The sequence below is a fragment of the Papilio polytes genome, unplaced genomic scaffold (genome assembly GCF_000836215.1).
Source record: "Papilio polytes unplaced genomic scaffold, Ppol_1.0 DF823691.1, whole genome shotgun sequence".
Lineage (NCBI taxonomy): Eukaryota > Metazoa > Arthropoda > Insecta > Lepidoptera > Papilionidae > Papilio > Papilio polytes.
In genome coordinates, this window is record NW_013525513.1 from 1,916,350 (window position 1) to 1,937,421 (window position 21,072).

Here is a 21,072-nt window from a genome sequence, read left to right on the forward strand (position 1 = left end):
TTGCAAGCTCCCTAATATGTTATTCAATTTACTAGAATTTACTAGCAAGAGACTATATCCAATTATAAAGATCTTAGAAAAGCAGAAAAACTCAATTTGTAAGTCTTAACGTTATTTTCTTCGTGATAAGGTTTTCTTTTTAACGGTAGCTCCTAAACTATATTTACACACATTAGTTTTTTTTTTTACCACGCGTTAAAAAAGTGTGCAAATGGGACAAATGCATTTTCATACTGCAACGATTTTTAAACCTTGATTTTGTAAAACTTGATTTTTTTGTCGCGTAGTGATTTCAGCGTCGGTCGCTCGGGAGCCAACGCCGAGTTTTAACGCGGCGTTAAAAAAGCGTCAGTGCGATTTTCTAAGATAGATAATGTTTTGATGGCACATTTGCTGTCAAAAAAAAAACCGTTTCCTCAAACACCAATCAGACAGTTCGTAAACTTTGCATTTATTGTTTTTATGTTGTACGTTGAAAGAGATTTAGTATACGATGAGGAAAATCCGACGTTGAATCATCAGAATAACAACTAAAGCTTTCAGACGCGTCTAGAAATCTAGTACAAGTCGATTTAGTAGCTTGAGGATTATCCAATGAACTAACCGACCCTCTTGGAATTTTCCTTCCACTTTGTAGACGTAAAGTCAGTATTTCATATCATATGTAACTATAAATTAGTGTAGAATTTGTAAATTACAATTTTTTAATTCTAACGCCCGTTTTAGTGATCATTTAACTACGTTTAAGTACGACATCTTAAAAAGGATCTACCTTTAGAGTATAAAAATAATATAAACGAATAGTTCCAATAATTTTATTAGAAAGTGTAAAAGTACACACTTTTGAGTTAAATTAATGAATAAGGGTAAATACTTGAAAGAATTAAAAAAATCTTTTGATCAGAGGCTAAGAAAACTTTAAAGTTACTTTTTATTTTTGTTAATCTTAACAACCAAATTAATTTGATACATTGATAACCTACTTGCTAGTAATTAATTGGTGTCTCACAATGTTGAACATGTCCGATCACATTTGTATATGATAATGATTTAAGAACTGTTATCAGTACGGGCCGCGACCTCGCGCGCGATCGATACCTCATCAATTATGTCCAAGTGCGCTACTGTAGCCTCTATACAAGGTTACTGTACTCTTCTCTTAATTCTATATTGGCGCCAATGTTTGACCAAATATATTTGATCAAACATTTGTAATTTGACTTCCGGTATACCATAGAAAAATTGTCACAACATGACAGTTAACGGCACCATAAAAAAAGACATATAATGGCACACCAGTTTGCTATTTCTCATCGGGTCCGTTTAGTTAGTCGCACTCGCTTAATGTCTTATTATAATTTGATCCAGGATCTAAGACAAAATCCATTATCCAGAGCTCGGGATATCGATAATGTCGCGAGAATATCACGTAATCCGTTAATGGAAGGTTCTCGTCTTACTGTGATATTATCTTTTGTTAGTATTAAGACTAAACGTAGGAAAATAACTTCTTATTACTGAGTTTCCACTGGATAAAAACCAGTACTAAAACATACATGTTATTTACTCTTATTTAGACCACAGCTTGTTTAATTTGAACTCTTACGTTGTAGTTGAAAAGTTACGGTCTTTTCAAATTTAACGATTACATTTATTACGTAAATCTAATCTTAAAACCAAGAGATAATATGAAAAATTCCAATTTAATTTTTCGATTCCATTCTCAACTATGTTGCGTAACTTTCAAAAACAAATTTGTTTTTTTTTTAACAAAATGTTAACAATATTTTTTTTATAATTCCAGGACACGAGGACGCACGTTGTTGTCGAGCTGTATGAAACAGAGAAGTCATACGTGGAGGCGCTCGAGATATTAGTTAAGGTAATTTAATGTAATAATTTTGTTCATTGAAAACGAAACAAAAAAGCATTAAGATCAAAATTCATCCATTTATAATTGATATCTTCTGCTAAAGAAAATTAATAAATAAAACACGTATATTGCAAATTACTATGTTTTGTAATGAAAATAAAACTAGGAACTTTTGTAAGTCCTTGGCAAAGGCTGTCAAAGCGTGCATTTATGCTGGGTTGCTAAAGTATTAGGTTGACCTAAGTTTCAACAGAGTAAAACTCAAATTACGTAGTTTGGAAACGAATTTCATGATGTTATCAAAACCAAAAACACTAACGAACGGTTAAATGTAGCTGGAAAACTGGCCATTTACGAAGCCAAAGGATTATACTTGTATGAACCGGAGACCTAGTTTAAGTCCCTTTCTCTTTACCACTGTTTTCTTTTAAGGAGAGGATGGCAAGGGGAAGTGGATTTGACGGAGGAGGAGATGCATAGAAAGAGCAAATATCCTCTTTATGTGCGTCTCCTTGTCGGGTAAGGGTAGGCAACGCATCTTCAATTGCGGATGTCTATGGGCAGCGGTCGCTTCGCCATTTTGGCGGATTCAGGTGGCAGCTTGCTCGTTTGCCATCTTATGTTATAAAAAAAAGTAAAACCCATATTTAACTTTTAATTTTAATTTACTAGAAGATTTTATTAATATTTCGAAACATTTGTGTATTTATGATACTAAATTAAAAGTTATTCGTAAATCAATATAAATGAGAAAGGAATTGTCGTTATAATATTGTCTTTTAATTGTAAATTCGACTCTAAACGTCAACGTATGAATCAGGTATATTTAGGTAACATTTATTTAAACTACACGACAACTTTAGTAGTTACGGGAAGCTTTTATTGTTGCCAAACTGCAAACGAGGACATATACTAATAAAGTATATATGTTTACGGAAACCGCACTCATAAGAGTTATTTAATTACCACTAGTTTAGCGATGTATATATATAATATATACGATAATATAATATTGTTCGATAGTAGTTTAAGTACCATTGTATTCGACCTAGAGTATAAAATCGATATTAAATTTAGCCTATGTGTTCCAAACTATCTTCTACATTTATACCAAATTTTATCGAAATCCGTCCAGCCGTTTAGGATACAAACTCTAACAAACATCCATCCATCTAAAATATCTCATTTAAAATATAAGATAGTATGAATGATTGTAACTGATTTATTATGAATTCGATTGTTGCAATTATTTTGTACAAACAGAATTGGAAATATAAATTAGACTTGAGTTACTGGCTAAAAATATAATCTTAAATTTATCTTCAATTCACGATGAAAGCATTCTATGCAAAACGACTAACGATTTCTGTTAATCAATTTTGATTCAAAGAGCTTTAGTAATAAGGTTTAATATGCAACGAATTTAACCGACTACTTTCCCTGCGCTTGATTCACATCCGTAAATTGCAAGGGCACAGTAAAATTATAATAAGTCAGTCTTTCCGTCCATCCGCTCCGAATTAACTGGCGAATGACAAATTCATTATATTTATGAGGCTGATGAAATACCAGGGCTGTCTCCGGATTTATGGCGTTTTCCTCGTTCGATTAATCTGTCGTTGCGTAAATTGAATGTCGAAGCCGGCGCTTTGTCAACTAAACAATTTGTATTGAAAGTATAAATTAACATGTAGATAACGGTCTGGTTTTTCATTTTAAAATTTCAACAATAAAGAGAAAACTAAAAAAGTTTCCAAAATTATGCAAGCTACTATAAAATTCTATTATTCCCAATTCAATACAGAGTATATTTGGAATTGTCTCGCTTGAGAATTTAAAAATGTGAAATCCGCCATATGGTTTGGACACTCTAATTAAATTTGTTAACCTGTGAAGCACTACGAAGCGAATTATTTTTTCATTGGCTTGAAGTATAGATTAAATTACATTATAATATAACAATCTTACTAATATTATAAATGCGAAAGTATGTATGGATGTTAGATTTTGTGGCCTAAACTGACGAATGGACCTCGATGAGATTTGTCATAGATGTAGAGAATAGTTTGGAAGAACACATACTTTCTTTTGTTTTTTTTAATCAAGCGGACGGAGTCGTGGGAAAAACTAGTAATGTATAATGTTGAAGGAATATCCTTTTAAAATATGGGCGTAAAGATCTGCAATTTATTTCATAAAATATTAAAGTTTAGAGGTCATGTGTTACTCAATTTTCGCAATGCCAATCTCGTCGGTGGGGTGGAAATTTTCCACCCCCTGTACAGGAGGGTGACACCCTTTACACCTCGTCTCACACCCTCATCGTATGTACGACGGACTCGGAAAATATGCTTACGTTTTCTATTTTCAACACTCGAAAACTTTTTTTGTTGTTTTCGTTACACGCAGTTTTGCAGATGTTTAAATTCTTTGATCTTGTACGTTCCCCTTAAGCAATTAAAATTTTTCAACAAAGAGAATCCCATTTCGTTATTTCGAGTATTCTTCGTAAAAAAAATTATAATAAAAAAACACTATGTGCAGCAAAAAAATATTATTTTTAGTAAATATATTATCAATTATTTATTTACATTTTTTTATCGCCTACTTTGTAACAAGCCGCCATAACAATAGACTTAAGAATCAAAAATATCAAATTTCATCAATATCATGCATGCAATGCATGAAATTTGCATGCATGCATGCATTTTATGCATTATCTTCTATGAATTCTGTAGTTCAAATTACTACCGGTTAGTATTTACCGAATCCATTTTAAAAGTGAGTCTTAAATCCAATGCGGCTATACTGCAGACGTGCGTCAGTTTTTTGTCTCTTTTAAAACAGCAGTAAGCCTGTTCACACACATCAAAATGCACGCCGTTATGTACCTTCATAACGAATTTATAGCGAGTAGAACGCCCTTAATTCTCTTTTTAAACATACTCGACGAATGTGCATTTTGAATATTTTATCAGCGTGGCGGCAGTTCGTTCTACGAAGTCATTTTTAGTGTGTTACCACTGAAAGTTTGAGTAAATATTCCTTTAATATTACACTGGAGGCGTGTTAGAGCACAAGCATTAACAAAATTTGTGTTAGATTTGTGCAGCGCCCTTACCGGGCGTAAATACATCAAGAAATATTCTTGTTAGATCCTCGAATTTCACATGACAAAATTAAAAGTTCCAGATGAGTTTGAATCCTAATGCCACAGGGGGATTATTTACTTAGTGAATTCGCAAATTTAATCTATATCCATTTAGCTGTATATCTGATCTTAGGCATAACCTTAGTAATTAAGCGACTCTGTAAACGACAGTAATAACTACGTGTCTAAGAGCGGGAGCACACGTTTGACTAAACTATCGCACAACTGTTATTCGATTGTCGATTGTTTCGCAGCCCATTCAATAGTTTTGTTGCACAAATAAAAATCGAGTAGTATCCATACGTCCATATAAGCTCATAGAAATCAAAGCGCGACTAAACAGTTGTCCGATAGTCTAGTCAAAGGTGTGCGCGTGCTCTAATAGAGTAATTTAACACTTTATATCGTCGGAGAAGCGTTAAAACGTTTTAAAGGCGCTTATAAATTTCACAGCTGATTTGTCATAAACTAGGTTTTATCGTTACGGAGTTACGGCGCGATGCGTGTCGGAATCCGAGGTATTGAGGCTTAATACGCGACATTATAAGTAAAGCTACAAGCCATGTATACAGAACTTTATTTTTTTTTGATCGATGTTTTATTGCGACATTTAGCTAAAAATGACAAGAATTATGATGTTTTTAGTTGCATTTTTAACTTAGTTATGGTACAAAAAAACAAAGAATTAAGGTTGCTTAAGGTTATAGACAAATGCCTGTCCCACCAAACTGTAAGTTGTCTGATGACAATCTAACGTCCAAATATGTGTGGGAAATATCGGATTTTGTTTCTTTATCTGACAGTGACGTCATTTTTAAGCTATACGAGTATGAGCCTCTATCAGGTAGTGGTGGGACACGCCCTAATTGTTCATTAAAACTTCAATCAAAAACAAAAGAATGACATAGAAGGGATATTAACATTGAAATTGAATTATTCTCTTACCGTTAAGAGTGTATTATCTATGTTTTTACTTCTTTCAGAAATATCTTCATCCACTAAAGAGTCCGGAGAATGCTGGTCTTCTGGACGCGTTTGTCGTCGACGAGATATTCTACCAGGTGCCGGCGATATTGAACGTTCACCAAGTGTTCCTTGAACAGCTGAGACGAAGACTTGAACAATGGGACCTGCAGCAGAAAGTCGGGGATGTCTTCTTAGAAGTGGTAAGAAATTTATTAAGTATGTCGTTTTTTGTCACATTTTGACTTGACTTATTGGCCTTTAATTATACAGCACTAGCTTCCGCCCGAGACTCCGTCCACGTGTAATTAAAATTGCCTATGTGATATTTCAAACTATCCTCTACATATATGCCAAATTTCATCAAGATCTGTTCAGCAGTTTAGGCTACAAACCCTAACAAGCATCCATCCATCCATCTAAACTTTCGAATTCATATTATTAGTATGATTTTGAAGCAATTCTCTCTGGATTTCCAGTTTACAAAACCAACAGTGATGGACACTTACATGTCGTTCATCAACAACTTGAAGAAGGCAAAGGAGACGATAAAGACGGCGGCTGCGTCTCGGCCCGCGTTCGCCAAGTTCCTGGACGCGATGGCGCGGGATCACAAGGGCAAGCTCTCGCTGGACAACCTCCTCATCAAGCCTGTGCAGAAGTTCCCTAGCTACAAACTCTTGATACAGAGGCTGATCAAACACACAGGTAAACATTGTTTTTGAAATCAGCTCATGAAATGGTATGAAAATGTTGGTAATATTTTTGCGGTAATATCATCAGTAGCCAAGGTACTTAATAGAATTAGAAGAGAGATAACTTATATATAATGACGTGATGATTGTGTTTTTTTTTATTTGGCTTTTAAAATATAATACATGTCTTTCAACATGTCGACGATTTTTTTACATTCTATTATTTAGATACACGCTTTGTTTACAAGTTGTCTATACTATTATAATAAAGCGTAAACACACACTTCTTTGTTGCCTAAGATGTCAGCAATTACCACATATTTTTGAATAATTCTTTTTTTAATAAAAAGCCCTACACTTACGTCACGCTTTAGGCTATATATTTTCACGCCATTAAACTTAGAGGATAAATATTTTTAGGATAAAAACCCTAATGTGGGAATGAGACCATAAGTTGCTGCCAACATCAAGGAAGCAAGGTTGTCAATGTCATGTCATTTTGACATTTGTAATTGATAATTTGACAAATGAAATTGAAATATTTTTTTTTTATAATTCCATGCGGATGAAGTCGCACGGGAAGAGCTAGTTAGATATAAAGACCTTCTAAATAACTCTTAAAATTCGACTTAAATTAAAAATACTATTATTTGACATTAATATTTCCTTTACATAATTTACAGATCAATCGCATCCCGATCACAAACTTCTGCTAGAAGCACAGAAAGAGATCCATGAACTTTTAGAGCTGATAAACTGCACGGAGAGAGAGAGTCTAGAAATGGAGCAGCAACAGCAAACGATGCGGGAGTTGGAGCAAATGATCGAGGGGCTATCGAGCCTGGTGACCGCAGACAGGACGTTCATTAAGCACGAAATGGTCACTATGCCGTCCGCACAGGGGACCATTAAAGATAGAGCTCTCTTCCTTTTCAACGACACACTACTTATAACCAGTGTTAAGAGGCGAACTGGGACTATTAAGAAACCTATTCCGTAAGTATAATATACAAGATGATCATTTTGAATTACTAAATCGAAGTGCTAGAGCCCTCTTTAACATCTTCGCACTGTATGGCCGGCTCGCCCGGTGTTATACCACGACCACACAGAAAACAGGCGTGAAGTGGGAGTAATTCCGCGTTTCGTCTGAGTGTGGTGCCTGAGGCTTAACTTTGGTCCTCTTTCCTTCCCACCCTTTTTCTTATGAAAAAGGATAGGAAAATGGATTTGACGGCGGAGGAGACGCATAGGAAGGGAAAATATCCTCTTTATGTGCGCCTCCGTCGATTAAGGGTAGGCAACGCATCTGCAATTGCGGATGTCTATGGGCAGCGGTCGCCTCTCCATTATGGCGGATTTAGGTGGTCGCTTGCTCGTTTGCCATCTTATGTTATAAAAAAAAGTAAAATTCTCTGTACACAACTGATATTTAACATTTAATTTCAGAACATACCAAAGTAGTATTGCGAGCCAAATGGAAGGGAATAAGTACAAACTTCTAATGAGGATATCTTTGGCTGATCTTGAAATTGTTAAAGGTAACTTTTATGTCACGTTCAACGTAGTTATTACGCAATCCATTAATCTATACTATTATAATAAAGCGTAAACACACACTTCTTTGTTGTCTAAGATGTCAGCAACTACAGCATATTTGTGAATAATTCTTTTCTTAATAAAAAGCCGGACACTTACATCATGCTTTAGGCTATATATTTTCACGCCATTAAACTTAGGGGGTAATTTTTTTGGATAACAACACTAATGTGAGAAAGAGACCATAAGTTGCTGCCAACATCAAGGAAGCAAAATTGCTAAGTTTTGTCATGCCATGTTACTTTGACATTTGCTATCAATATGTTAATAAAATTTTCATAATTTCATGCGGATGAATCCGAACGCGAACAGCTAGTATTACAATACACATGATTCCATTTAATTTATCAATCTGAATGGGTATTTAATATTTAATATGTAAATATATCTCTATTTTACTAAGCAACCAGAGGAATACGACGTTCCCCTGATGGTAAGTGTTCGAAATAAAATAAAAAAAAACTGTTAAGTTGGTTGCAATCGCATTTAGAGCGGTCGCACACTTTACTAAATTATCGCACAACTGTTCTGCGATTGTCGATTGTTTCGCAGCCAATTCAACTGTTTAGTTGCACAACTAAAAATCGAGTAGTGTGCGCACTATAAAAGCTTATAGGAACCAAAGCGCGACCAACAGCTGTGCGATACTTTAGTTTCGAGTGCAAGCAACTAAGCGTTTCGTCTGATGAGTGTGTTGCCGGAGGTTCAATTTTAGTCCCTATCTACCCTTTTCTTATAAGGAAAGGATGGGATGAAAAGTAGATTTGATGGTGTAGGAGCCGCATAACGGAGAAATATCCTATTTATGTGCGTCTTCTTTACCGTCGATCAATCGATAGGTAACACACCTGCAATACGGATGTCTGGTCATCGGTCGCTTCGCCATCTTAGCGGATTCAGGCCGCTAGCGCATATACATATTTGACGATTAATTTATTTCTAGCCAAAGATGAGAACGTGCGTCGCATAATGCAAGAAGTGGCATCTCTGACAGAGGACGTGAGCACGTTGACGCAGATCTCGCGGCAGGTGGCCGCGCTGCACGCGCCGCACGCGCAGCTCGCGGACCTCGTGCGGGACGCGCTGCTCGCCGCCAACCGCCAGCTCAGCGACCGCCAGGCCAGCGACACCCAACTCTGCTATATGGAACTCAGCGTTAATACTCCGTTAGTTATTTACTTATTAAAATTCCTGACACATTATACCTTACTTCTAACTTCTAACTAATATTATAAATGTGAAAGTTTAGATGGATGGATGGATGGATGTTTGTTAGCGTTTGTAGCCTAAACGGCTGATCGGATCTCCATGAAATTTGGCACAGGTTTAGAGCATAGTCTGGAAGAACACATAGGCTTTTATCCCGGGATAAGTTACGGTTCCCGTGGGATTCATTAGTTTAGTTTTTTAATGTTTACTCGATCATTCTGCAACGGTTCAACATATCTTATTGAAATTTGGCACAGATGTAAAACAAAGTCTCATGGGATAAGCTTCAACCCCGAGAAATGTCCGGTTCCCGAGGGATACGTAGCTATTTGTAATTTATATAGCTCTAATGTTTTCTAATACCACGCGGACGAAGTCGCGGGCGAAAGCTAGTATATTATAAATGCGAAAGTTATGATGGATGGAAGTTTGTTAGAGTTTGTAGCTTAAACGGCTTAACGGATCTCGACGAAATTTAGTACAGACGTAAAAGGTAGTCTGGAAGAACATATAGGCCACTCAGTGTTTTTTTTAATTCCACGGGGACGGAGTCTCGGGCGAAAGTGAACTCATGTGAAAGCATTCGGTGTAGGCACCGACCAGTTCCGATTAATCCGTTATTATTAAAAAAACGAAGCTGAGTCTATTCGTTCTACGATCTGTTAGGACCCGGTGAAACTGTAAATGCCTCTTCCACACAATTAATGGGTTTGGAAAAGAATAGATTAACAATAATGTTAAATAAAAAATTTCGGCTTTAGTAAATCTTAAAAATAAAATCGGACTTATGATAATTCTAGTGTTAATAATCCTTTTGATTTTATTTCAGAAATGGACCCGAAAACTTAACTATAATCTTTCCCAAAACGGAGAAGCGCAGCAGTTGGGAGGAATTGATAAACGAGACAAAACAAAAGTTATGTAAGTATTTAATTTATCATTATTACAAAGAATTACTCCTAAAAATTTAAAATACATTTACTACTTGTGATGAATCAGTTAATGATAAGAGACTTGAAATCTTACTAACATTAAAAATGCGAAAGAAAGGATGGATGTTTGTTAGAGTGTAGCCTAAACGGCTGAACGGATTTAAATAAAATTTGACATAGATGTAGTCGATAGTTTGAAAAAAACAGAGCCTACTTTGTTTTTAATTCCACGCTAACAGTCTTGGACGAATATTTAAATAATTTAAATATACAATAAAATCGTCACTTTAATTACAGGTGTGTACGGGCATGAAAGGCCCGCTCCTGAATTCCTCTCGCCTGTTCCTATACGCAAGACGCGAGCTGGCTTGCAGTTCACGTGCGCTGCGCCCACTTTACCACCCAAAGGACAAGCCCCGGATGTTTGGGTAACTTTTACTGCATAACTACATCACTAATAACCAGTTTCCCAGCTACAATCTGTTAGTTTTTAGAGCAAGCGGCCACTAGAATCCGCCAAAATGGCGAAGCGACCGCTGCCCATAGACACCCGTAATTGCAGATGTGCTGCCTACCCTTATATCCTATGCATCTCCTCCACCGTCTAATTCACTTCCTCTTCCCAACCTCTCCTTATAAGAAAAGGGTGGTAAAGAGAAAGGGACTTAAATTAGGCCTCCCGCACCACACTCATCGGACAAAACACGGAATTGCTTCCATTTGACGCCTGTCTTCTGTGTGATCGTGGTATTACACCGAGCGTGCCGGCTCATTTGTGCTAAGATGTTAAAGCGGGCACTACCACTGTAGTGTTTTTGGTTCGGTTACTTCGTGAAAGTTTCCGAACTATAACAATTTTACTTGGTTGAAACAGGTCAGCCTAACACTAATGAATAGGTATCAATAAAATTAATAGAAGCTTCAGAAACCTAGCATAAACAATACACATTAACTACAGAATATAGTTCTTTAAAAACACGTCAAAGAGCGCGCACACTTTTGACTAAATCATCGCACAACTGTTTAGTTTCGTTTTAATTCTTATCAACTCGATTTTGTTATAAACAGTTGAATTGGCAGCAAAACAATTGACAATCGCACAACAGCTATGCGGTTTAGTTAATTTTGCGCCCACTCTTAATGAAGTTGAACCCAAAGTACGATAATATAGGTGGCGCTAGTGTTGACGATACTAACGCCATCTGTTTTTCTAATTGGATTCGAGCTAGTCTTTCTACTATTTTACATATGACTCCCAGGCCAGTTACAGTGCGCCGTGTTCCCGGTCCTTTTAAACATAGTTCAAGTTTGCTAGCTAACTTCGGTCTCTCGGAAATAAGGTTCACCATTGTCCACGTCATGAAGGATATCATCATCATCCTCTGTTTAGTGTTCCTAATGTGTTTAACAGTGGTAGAGCCCGCTTTAACATAATCACACGAATGGGCCGGCTCGCCCGGTGTAATACCACGACCATACAGAAAACAGGCGTGAAGTGGACGCAATTCCGCGTTTCGTCTGATGAGTGTGGTGCCGGAGACCTAATTTTAGTCCCTTTCACTTTCCACCCTTTTCTTAAGAGGCAAGGATGGGAAGAAAAAGTGGATTTGACGCTGGAGGAGAGGCGTAGTAAGGGGAAATGTCCTCTTTATGTGCGTCTCCTCCACCGTCAAGTAAAGGTAGGGAACGTATCTGCAATTGCGGATGTTTATAGGCAGCGGTCGCTTTCCATTTCGGTGGATTTGGGTGGCCGCTTGCTCGTGTGCTACCTTATATTATAAAAAAAAATGTAATGAATCTGTAGGTTTGCAACAGCGACGGGTACGTAGGACAGGTGTGCGTGCTGACGCTGTCCCCCAAGCCGCAGGTGACGTCATGCAATGGCGTGTGCAACGCACGCATTCTGTGCGTGGCGTGCGTGCCGCCCGCGCCCGCTCTCGCCAGGCAACACACGCTAGATATACCGTAAGTAGTTTTGTACCTTGGATTATTTATAACATTACTAGCTTTCACCCGCGAGTCCGTCCGCGTGGTTTAAGAAAAAAAAAAACAAAAGTAGGCAGCCGATGTGTTCTTCCAGACTATGCTCTACATCTATGCCAAATTTCATCGAGATCCGTTCACCCGTTTAGCTACATACTCTAAAAAACATCTATCCATCCATCCAAATTAGTAATATTATAAAGAGGAAAGATTTGTATTTTTGTATGTATTGAACTTGAATTGTAACTCAAAAACTACTGGGCCGATTTTAAAAATTCTTTCACCATTAAGAAGCTACATTATCAGTGTAACATAGGTTATATTTTTTAATTATTATTTCTTATTTCACGGGGATGAATAATCTATAAACTGTCAGTTAACTGCAACCCATATAGATCATTACTTTTCATTCATACGCGGTTAACACTCGGCCAGTACAGTTGGTCAATAACTGGACTGTCAAGTGTGCTGGTACAGTGTGCATGATAACTGCTTTTTTACTGTCTATAGTATATTTCATTTGGTTGTATATTTGAAACATGCAATTTGTGTATCTTTCCAATAAATAAATTCCATTATTGCATTATATTTAACAGACGTAGTCCAGCACTAGATTAGGTCGCTGGACTGGATTAATACAAACTGGTATATATTGCCGCAATCATTATTAATATTCAATAACTACATAGTCAAACTTGTTCCAGGAGTACCAGTTCTTTGAATAGTACTGGATCTACTGGGAAGCCGGGTATCAGCATATCAGATCCTGATGACAGCTGCAAGAATATTCGCCTTGATAGGTATGCAAGTATAATAAATTATGTACAGTCGGAAACTAGCGGTGCTCCACCTTCAAAGTTACAATAGTTTTAACATTTGAAATGAGACGCGGAATATAAATACAATGCAGCTTATAAATGTATCTGTAGGAAAAAATTGGTTTGTTTGTAACATCAAAAGAAAAATTCGAGATTTCTGAAAGAATTTGTGATGCTGATAAAGAAAATCGCGTTTAAAAAAAAGTTTGTCTGTCTGTCTGTCTGCAAGCCGCGTTTGTTCCTTAATCTCCGAAACGGCTGGGCCGATTTCGACCGCACTTTCACTGAAGGGTAGCTGACATTAACAAGCATATAGGGTACTTTTTATCTTAATATCGCGTGGACGAAGTCGCGGGCAACAGCTAGTAAAAATCAAACGTTTCTATTATCATTTACTTTTTTAATCATAATATTTTTTTTATTCACAGTTCATCTTCAAGTGATGACGATGACGAGGGTTCATCTAGCGAGAACCCTGAGGGTGAGCGCGGGGAGCGGCCGGCCCCCGTGCACTGCAAGAGCCTGAGCTCGCCGCACACGGGGCAGGCGGCGCCGGGGGGACAAGCACACATGCAGGTGCACCCTGTCATCAAGTCCAGCTCAAACCCTGCGGTTGATAAGCAAGCTATGGGCATCACCAGCGGTGAGTTTTCATACAATTATGAAGTAGGGACCTTCAAAAAGCACTTTAATAGATCGTCGACCAAATCATTTAAATGCGTGATTTTTCCCTTTACTCTCCTCATTGTGATATTAGTATAAATGAAATGTATACAGGATGTCCAGAAATCATATAGAATAAAATGTTGTTAAACATTTCTCTTTCATGTTTAAATATATTACAGCACAAAGTAATTAACGGGCATCCTGTATAAAGACATCCTTATTATAAAACGATTTTTTTTATTCAAAGCGAAAGAAACTTAATATTTTAATTAATCTCCATATATTTTAGTCAATGTAATTCCTTCGTAACATGATCTACCTTTACGTATGTATGTCCTTTTCTATCTCACTTATTAACCAATATGTTTTACCCTTTCTAACACAAGTACCCGGACGTATTATGGCTGGTAGGAAAATTTTACATTCTCTTCGTTGCATGCCTTGCTTTTTTTAATTAACACATTGCTTTTTATTTAGTAGAATGTATCTGCTTAAAATAATTTATGTGTGTAATTTTGGCTTCTTAAAATATATCTTTTAATCGCGACTTTGTCTGCGATAAGAAAAAGTAGTAATAAATATAATTTGTTATAATATAGCTTTCTAGTCGAAAAAAAAATTAAAATCGGTTTTTGAGCTTATTCATTACATACATATCTTTTCACTAAATGTATTTATTTTCATAAATGTAAATGAAACCTATGTAATATAAATTAAAAGGGAGAACCAACCATTATAAGACACTTACTAAAATAATAAATCTTAATAAAAAAATATCAAAGAACAAAATCTTATGGCCTTCCATGTAATTACAGGCACATTATCATCGCCTACAAGCCGCCAGTCTTCAGAGGATAGCAGCACATCCGGCAACCAGCCCACCATGTGGCTGGGGACAGAAGACGGCTGCATCCACGTCTACAACTGCCTCGACAACATCCGCATCAAGAAGAACAAGATCAAATTGCAACACAACTCGGGCGTGCATTCCATTGTGTGAGTTTTTTTTTAAGATTTTTAAAATCAACTCCTGCCCATACTATACTTAAGTAGTAGTCGAAGGATGTTACACGCTAATTTTAGAAGTATCTATTCATCCTTTTCTTGAAAGCACCGTTATAATTGGTTGGGAACACTGACGCCGGCAGCTTATTCCATTCTTTTGCGTGTGAGAAAAGACGTCTCAAATCGCTTCGTACGAATCCGTGGCACGTCAACTGTATTCCAACTACAACTTCAAACAACACTCAATAGATTTCATCATCTTATTCAACTTCCGTAATGACGCAATGGTTTTTGTCAATAATTTTATCATCTCAGCCATCACTCCCTTCTGTCATCTTTCACGCAATCCATCTCTTTAGGTCTACTACAGGTGTACGACACCTCTAACTAACGCCCTTGTTACATATGATTCATCCCTCGTAACATGCCCATACCATGCTAACTTTTTACTCCTTAAAAAGTCACTTTAAAAATGTTGTTATAAGCTCCGGTAGAGGATAGACCTAGGTAGACCTAGAAAGAGATGGATGACATGATCAAGAAGGGAGTGAAAACTGAGATGACGGATAGAGTTATTTGGAGGACGAAAACCCGCTGTGTCGACCCTACGGGAGTAGGATAAGGATGAAGATTATATATTGCTAAGTCTAGTCTAGATTTTAAGCTGTATGTTGCGCAGCGAATTCCCATCTTCTATTTACACCTAACATGTTCTGGGTGAAGAAATTTGAAAAATATTACAATTACTATACAACTTTATATGCCATGTGGAATTATAGTGTAACAGTTAACTTAAAAATTAACAATTCCGCCATTTTGTATTAAAAACATAATGTAAAATGACATTTGTTATAGGTACATGGAGGGCAAGGTATTTGTTGCTCTTGGCAACGGCGATCTTGTGGTCTATTGTCGGGATATTGGTGAGTATGACCTAACTTATTACTCTAGATGACTTCTTATAGGCGTAGAATAGAAGGTATCCCATAAACGTAGATAACTAGTTAAAATAGGCCATAGATTACCGCAACATGATTGGCGCGAATTTTACGTCATATGGTATCAAATGATCAATATAGATTGTAGCCCACTAAGTTAAATGTCTACTAAATCTAGTAACTTGCCACCTAAAATCGCCAAAATACCGAAGCCAAGCCCATAGATAAACGCAATTACTAATACGTTGCCTGACTTATTCCCGGAGTAAAAGACGCACATAAAGATGCGTCCCTTCCACCTTTAAATCCATACCTTCCTTTATAAGAAAAGAGTGGAAAGGTAAAGTTGAAGTGAATAAATAGGCCGCCTTTCGCACTCAGACGAAACACAGATGTGTTGTTGTTAAAAGGTTTATGAGTTTTGTGGTTAGCGTGGTGAGTGTGGTGAGTGTGGTGAGTGTAGTGAGCGTGTGTTGTGCAGACGGGTCGTGGTGCGAGCGCGCGACGCTGGGCGTGGGCGCGGGCGGGCCGGTGAGCGGCATGCTGCTGTCCGCGGGCCGGCTGTGGTGCGCCACGCACTCGCATATCAAGATTATCAACCCACACTCCTTGCAGGTACACAAACGTCTATTATAATATAATACTATATTCTATTCTACATATTTTTAAGAGTATGCACAGTTGGGTAAACTGGCGGTGTTCCACTTCAAAAGCTACAATCGTTTGAACATTTAGAAACGACAACAAATGTTTCTGTACGAAAAAAAAGTCGGTTAGTTTCTTTTTGTTATCTCTTCGTTTGCATTCACTGCTATCTAATTAGTTATTTGTAGGAGGCGAACGTTGTCTCGTAGCAATCAATAAGGCAATTTTTCCTAAAGTGGATCCTTTAGGAAAAATTTTCGAGACTGTACATAAAATGAACTTAAAGTAATTTTCTTAGTACCATTAGACTTATGCCTGGTTTCACCAACCAGACCCTAAATTCTTTCTAAAATAAAATTATTAATGGCGACCCCTAAATACTTCTAAACGAACCCCTAAAAGGTGGTAGTTATGGTCATTATTTCTTTAGATGAGGAAGTTTATGATAGATAAGTTCTACGAGTAATAGGGACGGAAGATATTGAAGTTGTGTTAAAACAATTTATATTATAGTTTTCTCCAAAAAAAAAAACGTTTTATTAATTTTTAATATTTGTACGTTTTCAGGTTGACGAAACATTCCAAATAAGTTCAGAATCGAAGCCGATAAGCCACATGGCGGTGGCGGGCGGCTCCATCTGGCTGGCGCTGCACAACGCGGCCACGCTGCGCTGCTACCACGCCGCCACGCGCGACCACCTCGCAGAGATCAACATCACGCCGCAAGTCACCAAGATGTTACATGGTACTGATTATTTCCAACTGTCACCCTGCTCTGTCTCCACGTAGGGACAGATGAGAATAAATAGTTTAAGCTGTCTCACCGTTGCGTCGAGGGGACGGTTGAACTTATTTTATTTTATAACTGCCCCACCTTTCACCTTGTGTGTGATAGTGGGACTAAAAAGTGGGACAGGTGGATTTTTTTAATCTCACGTGGGGACAGAGCGGGGTGTTCTTTACATATATACAGTCGTGGCAATTGGCGGTATTCCACAAGGAAAAAAAATGAACTAAAACTATTTTAGATATCAAAAGTAGCTTATTTGTTCTTTCTGACTATTCTCCACATTTATATCAAATTGTATTTAAATCCGATAAACAGTTTAGGCCAACTCTAACAAACATGCATCCATCTAAACATCCGCATTTGTGTTAGTAATAAGGAAGATTATCTATGTATGTAGTGATCTAGGTGTAGACCCATTCAGATGGACCTACCCATCTCTCCCAAAATATAATATAATAACCATAAACACTCGACACTGGCCCAATCCGGTAAGGTCTACATCAGCGGAATCTATTTCTTGTTTACGGCTCTAGCCATAGATACCCATTTTATCGAGAACATTTTTCCTAACAAAACATTTAAATTTATTCCAATTAATTTGTATAACATATTTTGTAATGACTTGCAAGGTTGCGACGAGATAATCCGGCAGCACAAGGCGGCGTGCCTGCGCGTGACGGCGCTGCTGGCGCACCGCGACACGCTGTGGGTGGGCACCAGCGCCGGCGTGCTGCTCTCCGCGCCGCTCCACAACTCGCCCAACAAGCGCACCGGCGCCTTCACTGTGCCGCACCTCACCGGTACACACTAACACCTATTTACACAACATTTTGTACACACTCTTACTCATCGACTCCAATTGTCTTGCGGAGGAACGTTAATTTCCTCCATTCTTTGTACATCCCTACTGAGGGGCTCTCCTATGCCACCGATGCTCTAGTACAATACACACTACAACTTATTTGTACACACAAGAAACATTTACACATTTTGTACACACTCTTACTCATCGACTCCAATTGTCTTGCGGAGGAACGTTAGTTTCCTCCATTCTTTGTACATCCCTACTGAGGGGCTCTCTTATGCCACCGACGCTCTAGTACAATACACACAACAACTTATTTGTACACACAAGAAACATTTACACATTTTGTACACACTCTTACTGATCGACTCCACTGGCCTTGGAACGTGAGTTTCCTCCATTCTTTATACATCCCTACTGAAGGGCAATCCTATGCCACAGACGCTCTAGTACAATACACACTACAACTTATTTGTACACACAAGAAACATTTACACATTTTGTACACACTCTTACTGATCGACTCCACTGGCCTTAGAACGTTAGTTTCCTGCTTTCTTTGTACATCCCTGAGAGGCTCGGAGTCTACCTTAAGTGGTAACTAGGCTATAGTTACTTACGCTGTCCCACTGCGGATTGACTTCACATATCTTTGAATTATTCGCCTTAAGTTCCTTCTCAACTGTGCGGTTTTTGAAAAACTTTCTGCCTCGCGCAGCTGCCTTGTGGAATGATCTGTCTTTGATATTTCCAATGGAGTTAAGGTCCTTCTAGTAGTTCCTGTCGTATTGCTGATGTCCATTGATTTCGATAATCACGGTGTTCCCGCTGCTCTTTTGTCCCTTTCTCTTATAAAAACACTTACATAAACATTAATGCATATATTTAATGGTAAAATATGATAAATTAGTTACAGAGACAATTTCGAGGTTATAAAGTCAACTTTCCTTTCTAGGTATTACCTACGGCCACACTGGACACGTACGATTCCTCACCGTGGTCGAGAACCCGGCACCTCAGAAGCAACCAGCCAAGCCAACGCAGACGCTAAAAACTAAAGCATTAAGCCGACGCTCAGCTAATGCAGAGAAAATGCAAAAACAGGCCGAAAACACACAAAATAACAAAGAAACTTTAATCATTTCTGGAGGAGACGGTTACGAAGACTTCCGAAGTTCCACGATGTCCGAAGACGCGGGACGAGAGGACTCGACCAATCATTTGCTTCTTTGGCGAGTCTGAAACGAATCTACGGCCTACAGGGTTTCAAGCAAACGAAACGCGACCGTATGCGTATCGTATTAAAGTTTAAAATTGATGTTAGGTGTTTTGTGACGCTCGATATGTCCAAGAGCCTAATCGTTAATTACGGATAGATGGCGCATGAGATTATTATGTTAGGACATCAAATGTCACGCCGTTTCGTCGAAATTACGAATAATTAACACGCAGTATTATTAAAAAGGTTTCGGCTATGCTATATACCTTTAGAAATTTTAATTATAATAAAATTTTAGAGAAAATCTTTACTATAACTTATCCATATCATGAATATTTTGGATGTCCATATAACTGTTTTATTAGTGTCTGATGTCAGAATTAACTGAAGTTCTTTGGTTAATTTTGAGTTACAGACTTATTGTAAATGTACAGAATTTTACTATTAGATTTTAGAAAGAAATATAGATTTAATAACAATGTTAACGTGAATCGAATAGTTATATAGTTTTTTATTTGCAATTTAAGAAGAGCACGTGTACACGTTGATATAGTGGGTCGAAATATCCTTGTAATTGCTATTTCACTTTTATCAGAGAGAATGAGTGAGATAGAAAAGGAGTCGGCAGAAAAATTTAAATTTAGAATCTGTTTTACGCTTCTATGACACTATTATTAAGTTTTACCATTTCTTTGAGGCTTATCTAATTGACCGCTTGTACTGTATTCAAATAGATACGTTTATAAAATGCATTAATAGTGCAATTTTAATCATAAATATAGTAAAAATAGATGGAAATTTCCAGTACGATTTTACCAATATCTCTATGTCTACATTATAAAGATCTTTGTGTTGTGAAGATAGTAAAGAATAATATAAATTAATTGCTCAAAATGTTCTCTTCAAATGTTACCTACAGGAGCAACTGATTGTTAAACGCTTGGAAAACGTAGGTATCCTGTACTTATTGCAAAATGATTAAATGATGTCGCACTAAACAATTCTTTTATTTAAAACGCAATAAATAATAACGAGCGTTGTGGCTCAGTTTTTTTTTTTTTATTAACATCTACAGACTCGTGGTCCGTACTCTTTTTGGCTCAGTTTATATCTTTTTTTTTTCTTTTTTTTGGTTGCGTATTCCTCATTACATTAATGAATTCTTTTTTTTATTATGTATAGGTTTTTTCTTTTTTTTACCATTACTTTTACTAATATTTTAAGTAATCTATACTATTATAATAAAGCGTAAACACACACTTCTTTGTCGCCTAAGATTTCAGAAATTACAGCATATTTTTGAATAATCCTTTTTTTTTTAAAAAAAACCCTACACGTCACGCTTTAGGCTATATATTTTAACACCATTAAACTAAGAGGGTAAATATTTTGGATAAAAACATTAATGTGGGAAAGAGACCATAAGTTGCTGCCAACATCAAGGAAGCAAGGTTGTCGTCATGTCATTTTGACGTTTGTAATTGACACATGTAAACAATAAAATAAAATTTTCATCATTTCATGCGGATGAAGTCGCACGGGAATAGCTAGTATTAAATACAGTAACACTACTATTAAACAATATTTTGACTTGACTTGACTTGTAATCTACAGATCTAGGGTTCGGATCCCACAGTACCAATGTGATTTTCGAATTTCATATGTACATAATTTACTCGACGTTCTTACGGTGAAGGAAAACATCGCGATGCCTGCACATATCGGGCAAGAAATTCAAAGATAAATGTGAAATCAACCCGCACTTGTAGAGCGCGGTTGAC

The 21,072-nt window shown here is 37.2% G+C and overlaps 1 protein-coding gene across 2 annotated transcripts in view; it reads left to right on the forward strand.

The window, feature by feature from the left end:
• The window catches only part of LOC106104230 (rho guanine nucleotide exchange factor 17), a 79,181-nt gene extending 58,843 nt beyond the window's left edge, over nt 1-20,338 (forward strand). For both annotated transcript variants that reach the window (XM_013284207.1, XM_013284208.1), the window contains 17 exons: nt 1,805-1,882; nt 6,008-6,190; nt 6,467-6,695; nt 7,366-7,678; nt 8,132-8,223; nt 9,225-9,447; nt 10,320-10,411; nt 10,720-10,850; nt 12,227-12,387; nt 13,110-13,205; nt 13,652-13,866; nt 14,705-14,885; nt 15,750-15,817; nt 16,314-16,447; nt 17,045-17,222; nt 17,897-18,067; nt 19,028-20,338. In XM_013284207.1, coding sequence (XP_013139661.1) covers nt 1,805-1,882; nt 6,008-6,190; nt 6,467-6,695; nt 7,366-7,678; nt 8,132-8,223; nt 9,225-9,447; nt 10,320-10,411; nt 10,720-10,850; nt 12,227-12,387; nt 13,110-13,205; nt 13,652-13,866; nt 14,705-14,885; nt 15,750-15,817; nt 16,314-16,447; nt 17,045-17,222; nt 17,897-18,067; nt 19,028-19,314 — 2,832 coding nt within the window. In that variant the 3' untranslated portion in view covers nt 19,315-20,338. The remainder of the gene's footprint in view (nt 1-1,804; nt 1,883-6,007; nt 6,191-6,466; nt 6,696-7,365; nt 7,679-8,131; nt 8,224-9,224; nt 9,448-10,319; nt 10,412-10,719; nt 10,851-12,226; nt 12,388-13,109; nt 13,206-13,651; nt 13,867-14,704; nt 14,886-15,749; nt 15,818-16,313; nt 16,448-17,044; nt 17,223-17,896; nt 18,068-19,027) is intronic.
• Nucleotides 20,339-21,072: the final 734 nt, after the last annotated feature.